The 11,261-nt window shown below is 36.2% G+C and overlaps 1 protein-coding gene across 1 annotated transcript in view; it reads left to right on the top strand.

Moving 5' to 3' along the window:
- The first annotated feature begins 1,428 nt into the window (after positions 1 to 1,428).
- LOC144437277 (uncharacterized) overlaps positions 1,429 to 11,261 on the top strand; it is a 17,414-nt gene continuing 7,581 nt past the window's right edge. The window contains exons 1-13 of the mRNA XM_078126198.1: positions 1,429 to 1,613; positions 2,651 to 2,772; positions 3,594 to 3,629; positions 3,862 to 3,900; positions 4,490 to 4,525; positions 5,290 to 5,328; positions 5,596 to 5,625; positions 6,031 to 6,171; positions 6,600 to 6,739; positions 7,490 to 7,630; positions 8,182 to 9,658; positions 10,365 to 10,502; positions 10,876 to 11,043. Coding sequence (XP_077982324.1) covers positions 2,685 to 2,772; positions 3,594 to 3,629; positions 3,862 to 3,900; positions 4,490 to 4,525; positions 5,290 to 5,328; positions 5,596 to 5,625; positions 6,031 to 6,171; positions 6,600 to 6,739; positions 7,490 to 7,630; positions 8,182 to 9,658; positions 10,365 to 10,502; positions 10,876 to 11,043 — 2,473 coding nt within the window. The 5' untranslated portion in view covers positions 1,429 to 1,613; positions 2,651 to 2,684. The remainder of the gene's footprint in view (positions 1,614 to 2,650; positions 2,773 to 3,593; positions 3,630 to 3,861; positions 3,901 to 4,489; positions 4,526 to 5,289; positions 5,329 to 5,595; positions 5,626 to 6,030; positions 6,172 to 6,599; positions 6,740 to 7,489; positions 7,631 to 8,181; positions 9,659 to 10,364; positions 10,503 to 10,875; positions 11,044 to 11,261) is intronic.

Consider the following 11,261-nt stretch of genomic DNA (forward strand, 5'->3'; position numbering starts at 1 on the left):
GGGAATATCACAGGTTTGCTCATTTCTAAAAGAAGCTTAGGCATACACATGTTGACTGTGAGGAAAGGTTCGTGGATTCTGCTCGATATTTGAATGTTTGATGTAACCCTTCGTTAATCAATCAGCATGCATGTACAGTATTTTTTGTTTATCGAAACCTGCGAGGTTATGACTTCGTTATAGTAGACTTACTAGCTCACAAACATACCAGCCATTTGTGGGTCATCGTGACTTGAGATGTCTCGTAAATGTAATTACTTTGCACAAATACCCAGATACACCTACCGATTCTACTCTAATTGTAGAATGCAAAATAGTGTGGATGGTTGGAGTAGAACCCCCAGACTTTTGACCGAAAAGGTCACTCAAGGTTGATAGTACTATAATTATGCCATTTCTGACTGAAAGGAACTAAATCTGTGTTTCCCAGCGTGAACTCTAATATGATGTATCACCCACCAATGGTACGTGTACGTTCCTATTATAGGCAAGAAAACTGAGCAACAGAATCGACGCTCTTTATTAGCTGAGTTTGTAAACTACATCAAATCCAAATTATGAATTCAAACCTTGTACATGGTTTGAAATACTGTCCCGTGGTGGCAGGTACATGTAAATTTGTAAGCCGATACCATGACGACGTCACGAACCTGTAGGTTTCAATCGACAAACAGCTTGAATGGCTTCAGAGAAGACTCATTGCTTGATCAACGTAGTGTGTCGTCAACAGAGGTATTAAATGCATACATACCTATGTTGATACTTAACAACATGTCAAAGGTCGTTGATAACGTTGGACTTGGCAAGACATGTAAACAAAACAAACACATAATATGCATCCTACTTTCTTTTCGTTCAAATCATGACGTGGTCTCTGCAGTCAGGTGTACTTCTTATTCATATATATCTCAGACCACAATAGTATATAAGTAGATGTTTTGGGGGGTAGGTCACTTTTATTTTAAAAAATCAGGGAAAACAACGCGGCGAAGTTTTGATAAATTTTCAGGTTGCAAATTATACAACAAGCATTAATTCGCCCATGTAGAGGTAACTATAATATTGGTATCGCACACTTAAGTGAGAAATCTAAATATTTTGGTCTTTATAAGTACAACCATGCAACATCCCATCCCTATTCGGAAGGAATTGGTCTCGCGACCTGAACAGTGGCACGCGTATTATTTCCTCGATGCTAAAAAGCGGAACGAAGTTTCATACGTGGAATACAATGAAAGTGATTTTATCTTGTCTGACTTATATGTTGATTACAACGAAAGATGGCTTAGCTAGAGATTAGCTTCGGAATGTTTCTCTCTCTAATCTCCTTTCCAAAGTAAATATGGCCCTTGCTTGAACCCTTTTCTTTGAATCCTTGCCGAGCGTTTGAAATGAACGCATGCGCACTGCCTGTCGTTTCATACTGTTCATTACGTACAAGTCCATTGGTCGTCTGAAAAATCTCCCCGTTCAACCACTTGTGGAAACTGGTTAAGATTCGTTGCTGAAGGAATTATTTTCCCCTAAGTTGAGTGTACGGAGTGTATGCGTGATCCATCGAATGAGGGGTGACACTTCGGCGCCATTTTGTGTGTTTGTACAGGGATGAACAGGTAGGGTAGTACTGACACAGTTAGTGGCACATGTGACTCACTGCAGATAGGGAAACATTGAATTCGATCTTACATGAATGGGGGAGGGGTAGGGGTAGGGAGGGACAAGCTCCTAATGTCACTTGTTGTTTAAATATGCTAAATTTGATATTAATAGAGAGACCATTTGCGTGTTGAATACGACCAGAAATACTACACACTTCAATGACCGCAATGTAACCCCTCGTTCAACTCTTACTTGTTTATCGAAAGTTACGAACGTACGAAAATATTTATTTTGTGTTTTGTTCATGATTTGATTTATCTTGGGCCATCCATGTCATTCACACAAAACCTTGAGCACCCCTTTTATGTGTGGGTAGGCATATGAGGTGAACACTTTATGATTTTTTACCTACAGGACGTAGATCTGATGTATATGGTGTAGTCAGACATAAAATGTTTTGATTTCAGTTACTTTCACTTTCACTAACCATGTAGGGTCATATCAACTCATACCATAATAGAACATTTAATATTTATGAAAGAGGTGGAATACCATGGGTTTCAAGGATAGCGTAATATAAACATGTAAACAAACAGACAGTCAGACAGACAGACAAACAGACATACATACATACATACATACATACATACATACATACATACATACATACATACATACATACATACATACATACATACATACATATGACAGAGACAGACAGAAAGACAGACATACATACATACATACATACATACATACATGCATGCATGCATGCATGCATACATACATACATACATACATACATACATACATACATACATACATACATACATACATACATACATACACACACACACACACACACACATACATACATACATACATACATACATACATACATACATACATACATACATAGATACATACATACGACAGAGACAGACAGACAGACAGACAGACAGACAGACAGACAGACAGACAGACAGACAGACAGACAGACAGAGAACACAAAAATGATGCCTTTATGAAAGTCAAATGTCACTCTTCACAGCGTTTTGATGTGTTAATGCAAATATATCATCATCATGGACAACTCCACTGGATCAGCAATAGTTACGTCTGTTTGTACTGTATTAATCGCCCTCTACGTCTTCTATGATAAAATCCGCAAAGGTAAAAGTGTTTTGTTATTTATTATTTTTTGAAAAAATAAGTTTCAAGTTTTGCTGAAAAAAAGTTATTTTAAAACTCGCCCATCAAGAAATTAGATATCTGTTTATCATTTCCGGCATCCATCCATCCATCATTCATCTATAAGTAAGTAAATAAATAAGTCAGTCAGTCAGTCAGTCAGTCAGTCAGTCAGTCAGTTAGTCAGTTAGTTACACTGGTTTGCCTTCATTAGTCTACCTTTAATTTATTTATTTATTTATTTATTTATTTATTTATTATCTATCATTTTATTTATTTATTTATTTATTTATTTATTTATTTATTTATTTATTTATTATGTTATTTTTTTTTATTTATTCATTCATTCATTCATTCATTCATTCATTCATTCATTCATTCATTCATTCAATCAATCAATCAATCGCAGGATTCTACTTTCTGAACTATACTTAATCACCACCTGCAATTGTCAACTCAAACCTGGTATTTAGATATAACTTATAACGATCCGATGACGTAATATATTATGCCACAGTCCAGCTATCACGTAGTAGAGGGACTGTGATTATACGTCTAAAAAATGTCAAAGAAATCCTACTATGCAATCAACTATTCTAATGAATACCAGAAGACAAATGTAATATCATAGAAGGTGTGCATTGACAGTAATATTATACTAGAAAAGTTTAATCAAGGTTTTATGTAAGTATTTTCACTTGAGTAAAATGATTTATAAACTAATTGTGTCACTTTTAAAATATCATTCAAATTACAATAGCCTCAAATCAACAATACGTTTACTTTATTTTACACTCCTATAGATGCACTAGAAAAGAGTTTAAGAGAACAAAAAGAGAGTAAGTATTCGATTTTATATTCTATTTACTTTATTTATTTACTTTATTTATTTACTGTATTTATTTATTCTATTATTGAAAGTAAACAAAAATGTTGCGAATTATTTGTATGAATATCAATTCTGATAATAAAATGGAGGCAGTCTGAGCATACGACTAAAAAAAGGAGCTTGTGATATGATCATGACGTTCTATAGGATATTCCTTCAATCTCGTGATTTTTCTTACACAGAAAATGACAAAGACAGACAAGAACTTGAAGAGAAACTTGGTAAGTAGCTCGTCATGGAAAGCTAGTTTCATTAAAATATATTTTGTGTATAACGTACAGTGCTACAAACACTAGATGTGTATCATCATCATACTAAATTCATTATATACATGTATAGAAAACACTTTGACGCTGGGCCATAATGTAAGTAGTTTTCAATGTTATTTATTCCGATTAAGGAACAATCTCAGTTCTAACCATTAATGTAAGGGGTCAGACTTGATTAGCAAAGCTATTTTCTGACTCCAATTGTCTGTATAAATTGTGTATATATATTTTTTTCCAAGTGATCTGTAATTATTTCTTGTACAGGTAATAAAAATCAATCAATCACATAAGCGTTTCATGACAGAGGTTGTTTTTGTTTTTTTTATCTCTCATGGAAACTGTTTGCTGTTGTAACTGCTTGTTTTGTTTTATTTCAGAGAATCCTTTTTCGTTTGTTTTCTTGTTTGTATTTTCGTGTCCTGTTTATCAGACATGATCAGCTCGCTTTCAGTTTTCACTGATTTCATGACCATTTTGCAGCCGTACAATCACTGGGTTGGGGGTTTATGATACCATTTAATTCGTGTGATTCTCGTTACAGTTGTCCTAGAACAGGATTTCAAGAAACAGATACAAGGTGAGTTACTAAGGGAACTTGCAAACCCGCCATGTTGAATGTTGCATCATGGGAAATGTGATAATGAATACTAATCAAATTAGTATTGTAAATAATGTTGGCACATTGTTTGTAACCACACATAATCGATTCATAGTTGCCCAGACAATTGTGGGAGGTTAATTTTATCAGTTACTCAAGATTAAGTATTGCGATAACCACAGATAATCCCACAGTCCTTTGTGTCTGAGCATGCTCAGTCTGGATTGCAAGTTCCCTATTGCCATATCTTTTGATTAGATATCATTATAAAAATTAATACAGATCGGTTGAAAATAACAATATTTTACAGCAGCACTAGCTGAACTTAGAACTTTTTTTGGTAAATAAACATTTTGTTAGATACGATAACTGTACTCTTAATATTGTACACCGTGAATAATACTGAATCACAGGTGAGTGCACGTATTCTGTAGCTGTATACATAATGGTACATAATGGTCAATATATTGAGTTTGTCTGATCGAAAAATTTAATGATACTCCGGTTACAACTAGTCCATTTTTATCATGGTGATTGATTCAAAACCGTGCTTTTGCTGAAGATTTAAACTTGCCACTACACTAATGTGTTTATATAAGTAATTGGACAATGTTTAGAGAATATATTCTTTGGTTACTTGATGACAAAATGTCCCAGTTGCAGTTAATACAGGTTTTAAACAGAATCACTTTATTAAACTGTAAAGAGGAGTTGCTTAAATTTATCCATCTTTGCTCTTACAGAAATTGCCAAAGACCGTGACGATCTTAAAGAGAGACTTGGTAAGTTGATTGTACTAATAACAAACAGTGTTCGGAAAAATCGCGTTGATAATGTTTCGTTACTGCAGTTAGCATCCTTGGGACATACAAGTAACACATGTATATTCAGTGAGTATTACCATGACACTAAATGTATAGAAGTTGCACATTTTAGGTGGTATGGTATTATGAGGGCATAGCCCTATATATGTGAATTCTATTATTAACGTCGTACAAGTGTCTTGAATTGAATTGGATACAGAAATTCTTATTCGTTTTGTATTGAAGATTCGGTGGAGAAGAAGATTGAAGAACGTTGTAAGTATTTAAATTTCCATTTTTGGGGATAAGTATTACAAACATTATCATCATCATCATCACCGTCACAGAATTGATGGTTGGTTGGTTGGTTGGTTGGTTGGTTGGTTGGCTGGCTGGCTGGCTGGCTGGCTGGTTGGTTGGTTGGATTGATTGATTGATTGATTGATTGATTGATTGATTATTTCAGTCATTCGTTAATTCATTCATTCATTCATTCATTCATTCAATATTTAATTAGAGTCGTTCAGTCATTCAGTCGTCCATTCGTGTGTTCATTCATTCATTCATTCATTCATTCATCCATCCATTCATTCATTCATTCCTTTGCGAGGTTCCCTTCACGTTAGCTTTAGGAAAACTTAGCTGTTAGGTAATGTTGATTTGGCTTCCTTCTCTTTGTAGTTCGTTTCGGCAAAAAGTCGGCTTTTGACCTAAGCAGTCCCAGAGCTCTTGAAGAAGAGCCGTATTACCATGATGAATATGAACAGTTCTCTCCAATTGCAAGCCGCCGTAAATTATCTATTTCTGCTCGAAAGGCAGCAGGTAAATTCTCTACTATATATTTTGCTGAAGCCTTGAAGAAAATGGGACGAGATAAACACGATCTTGTCTGTATACATAATATTTATTATATTATATATTTGAAGAACGAGTGTGCTCTTGCTTTCAGTCGCAACGTATGTATATTTTATGTATGTATATTTTCTTCACAAGCTTTTGTGATTTGTGAGTAAAAGCAGCGCTGTAAAATCTTAGACCTCTTTACGGCAACTGCACAGCCTATTTACGGCAAATAGACAAAACCACAGACTTATTTACGGCAACTGTACAAGGCGCGCCAAGTTGTTTCAGTCCTCTGGTTAGCGAAAATGGCGCAAAACATACATTTTGAGCAACTAATAAGCTTACACTTTGTTACTTGCCTTTGTCTTCTACACCAAACTCTTACCTTGTTTCCTCCACAAATGCAGATTTACTTGAATGGATGAGAGACGCAAATCCTTTGTTTATTGGACGTGATGATATCATAGATAAGATTCATCAGTCTTATGAGAAGAACAAACCAGAAGGAGACAGCATCGATCCAACTAAAAGAAAGACTGTTATTCATGTAAGTCATGCATTAAACTCGACTTTTTTAATGGACCCACGACTGAAGTTCATGAATGTCGCGAAGTGCAACTGAAAGGTTTAACCAGACATTAATGACATGACATGACATGACATGACATGATATCAGTTCCTTCTTTAACTTTGTCCCATACATCGCGTCAACACCTTCTGATCAAAATTAGGGTTTTTGATATGATATCTTGCTGATAGAAAATGCAACATTTCAAAAATCTGGGATAACAATTATTTTGTTTAGAAGTATTTTTCACTTGTGAAGTGAAAATTTTGGAAGAGATAACCAACACTTTAGAAGATTATGATGTAGAATGTTTCACATTTGCCAATAAAATAAAAAACCAAAATAGATTATTAGAATGTGTCCATTACAGTAGATTAGATGGAAGGCCTGCCAATCACTTTCTTCATTCAACTTGCGAACCTAGTAATTTTAAATTTACTATTTTAGGTACACCTCTTTATCTACAAGTGTGAGGAAAATCATTATAAAATTAACATATCAGCTGTTGACGTTCAAAGATATCTGTTCATGTCAGATTTCCATATATAGCCGAATACGTTACATACGGGTAATTTGATACAATCAATATCATGTATGCACCATGAAGGTTTATATACTCAACATAATATATGCATCGTATAGAGTGTGTGATACTGTTTTCCGTCATTTTTGTGTCATTTAAATATTTAATATATTAATATTCTTAAATTTGTTTCATCAAATCTCAAGGTGATAAACGGCCTTGCTGGATGTGGCAAATCAGAAATAGCGATTCAATATGTCAAGAAATATTTCAATCTGTATGCCAGTGGTATATTATGGATTCTTGCTGGTTCTACTGACACACTGGACTATGCATTTCAGCAGACGGTAAGTCTTTTGATGAATTATGTTCATACATGCCTTATGAGGTTCTATTCTACTATGGCATACCCAAAGATGACTTTATTTTATGGACCCATCTGAATGCAGGTTGGATTGCTTACTTTCCCCACACAGTCTCACTGACACAAATGCAGGCAGGCAAGCAGGCACGCGCATGCACGCAGGCAGGCAGGCAGGCAGGCAGACAGACGTACATATACATACATACATACATACATACATACATACATACATACATACATACATACATACATACATACATACAGTCTGTCTATAACTCTGTCAGTTTCTCAAAGGTTATTCTTTATATAATGTCTTCTTCAAGAGATCTTAAAACCAGTGATTGAATTCTAGGCTATCTAATATGAGTTTATAATCACGAGTAGTGTATTTAAGCAAATGATCAGTAACAAATTCAATCAGTCCCTTAGAAATCATTCATTCATACTCTTTCATTCATTAAACATTTTCTGTAGTCCGATGTTGCCAATAATATCAATTTGAAGAAATTGTAAGTAGATATTATTCTTTTACAGTATAAGAAATTGAAACAATTTGAAACGAATGTCGACTTTGGTACTGACTACAGAAAGAAGGCCATCATCGATTGGCTGGAAGAAAAATCTGACTGGCTACTCGTATTGGATAATGCTGATGATGCCGAGTGCATCTACGACTATTTCCCAAAGTTTCCTGATGGTGGACACATCATCATAACATCACGTGACAGAAATTTCAAGTCTTCACTTTACCCTACAATTAAGGCGCCATTTGATGTTCAACCGCTGAAATATGAAGATGCTGAAATGTTGTTGGTCAAATCCTACTTCGAAGAAGCTGGTGAGGACGTCATCAGTCGAGATGAGGCCAACCAGAAACTCCAAGCAATGAAAGAGGAAGACCCAGAGGAGTATGATGCACTCAGTTGGCTTGCCGGCCCAGATGGTTTGGATGGTCTCCCCCTGGCTCTTAACACCGCCACACGGTATATGAAGGAAAACAACAGGTGTTTCGTGGAGTACAAAGAGTACTCACAGTCGTGTCTGACGCCACTGCTATTCCCTGAATCTGAAGACGATCCTCTGAAGGCTTGGCTGAGGGATATTGGTCTGGTTCAGTATGCCACGAAACTAAGGAAGAAAACACAGAACTCGTTGACGGCTTTCTTAAAACTCAAAGAAGAAGACCTCCATTGGGAGAACGATGGCATGGACGCAGACGAAATCACGAAATTCATGGAAGCAAGAAGTCATGATATCAACATCAACAAATGGATGTACTGCAGAAAGGGAGTCCTGGCGACATGGAAACTTACCTTTCGCAAGATTATTGATAAGACCCATGGCGCTGCAGCGATGGAGTTACTACAGCTTTGTGCCTGTCTCACACCAACGGTTTCAGAGAACATTATCATTAAAGGAGCAGAATTCATCACATTGGAGAAGTTGAAGAAGGAACTACAGGCCAATGTGAACAACTATCCAAGTTTGCACCACCAACATTTACAAATTCAAAGAAATTTAGATGACATTCTGCAATGTTTACGTAGATATACACTGGTCGAAGGATTACCAAAACCCCAAAAGAAGGCTCGGTCAAGACATACCTTCAGCATCCATCGAGTGGTCAGAAAAGCAGTCAAGATAGAGATCGATGACAAGCAGATTATCGAAGTCATTTCTTGTGCGAGTAAACTGCTCAACAACCTAATCACAGATTGTAAAGAAATTCACCGAAATTTCACTCGTCGCAGTAAACCGTTGTCAGAGTTACAGGAAGAGATTGTCATGCATGTGAAATGTCTTTCTCGTAACCTGAGAAAGAAATGGCTAGAATCAGCAAAAGATAAAATCAAAGATTCAATACCACTCCTCAACGCTGCCGCCCTCTACTTTGAGTGTTTTAAGTCGAGACCGGAGGAAGCGCAAGCATTGTATGCGAAAGCCTTCGAATGTACAGCCATACTCACCACACAAGAAGATCCCCAAAGCAGCGCAAGGAAACTTGGAAATGGTGAGTTCAATTTTTACCCAACCCCCAACCCCACCATCGCCGCCACTGCCATCACCACTGCAGGACCGCCATCGAGCAAACGCTATTATTTCAATCATATTATAGCTCAGATTTGGTATATCAACAGGATTATTTTTCTTTGCAATCTTGTTCAAAAACAGTCGATCATTTGACACTCTTAACATCCGATCATCTACTTTAAGGTTTGATGGCATCAGTAAACTATTGAATAGTGTATGCTCATAATCAGATTATCTCCATTCCACGATTTTCTCTATTGGAGAGAGATACAGTAAGACTAAATTTAAATGAGCAAAAATCAAACATAGATGAGTAGTCACGTTCTTCTCTAATATTGTATTAAAATGCAATAATATCGTCGACATAAAGCAATGCACCAGTCCTGGGAGAATGGGAAAACAGACCGTTTATCACTGTATCAATGACGTAACCATGTTGTCCCTGACAACCGATCAATGTGACCTTGTTTGTGAATTGTGGGTATGTATGTGTGAATAAGAGATGGGGTGTATGTCGTATATTTGGTGTGTTTTTTAATTTATGTGCTATGTGTATAATATGTTAATTAATATGTGTAATTATATCCATACCAAGACTAGTTTGCCCAATGTTACAGGGCACTTGAGTCAAAGAAGTTTGGTTGTAGCTTAGCTAATAAATGTTCCTTCTTATTTGTTTCACGCAGCCCAGTGCCTGATTGGCAGGAATCTCCTTGAACTTGGCAAAACAGAAGATGCTCTTGCCCATTTGAAAACAGCCAAAGAGCATTATTCAAAACTCTGTTCAGAAGAGGAAAAGAATTCTGACATAGATATTGCTAAATGTAAGTTTGCATGGATCTGGCTATATTATTACTTTAGAAGGTCTTTTCAAGGTAAGAAATAGTATTGCCATTGTAAATACTCCTGTTAATGGTGTGAGCCGCTTTGCTTGTTTGATTCAGAATTATCTTCAGATTATAAATCAATCACACAGAATTGTTTTCTGATGATTATGGTGACACTCATGTTCACAATATTCTTGACAACTGTTACTTCAATGGTTTGTGTTTCCACCACAACCCACCCCTACAAAAGATGTGTCTCATACAAATGGAAATAATAGACATTGTTTATCGTTTTTTAAACTCCAATAAAATGATTTGTACATGGGTCAAACCAAACAAACAAATTTGAATTATTGTTTTGACCAATCAGATCATTACATCCTGGCTCGGGCAAAGCAGCTTAACCACAAGATGCACGGGGAAAGCCTTTCTGAAGATGAAACGAAAGAGATTGAAGAGGACATCAAGACTGCAATCAATATATCAAAGGAGTATTACACAAAGGCTGGGGAAGAGTACGGCGAATTGACAGCAATAGGTATTTGAATAGAACAACGTTTACAAGCTATATCAATGATGGTCTAAAATGGCCCCTCGTTGGAAATGGCTATGTCAACTGTGTTGCAAAACTATTACTCCAGACTACATATCATCTGATTTATTGTTTTGGCCAATCAGATCTGCCTAACTGAAAAACTCTGCATCCTCAACGCCGACAAACAAACACTTCTCAACAAAAAATCTGAACTCATCTCA

Source organism: Glandiceps talaboti, chromosome 7 (genome assembly GCF_964340395.1).
Source record: "Glandiceps talaboti chromosome 7, keGlaTala1.1, whole genome shotgun sequence".
Lineage (NCBI taxonomy): Eukaryota > Metazoa > Hemichordata > Enteropneusta > Spengelidae > Glandiceps > Glandiceps talaboti.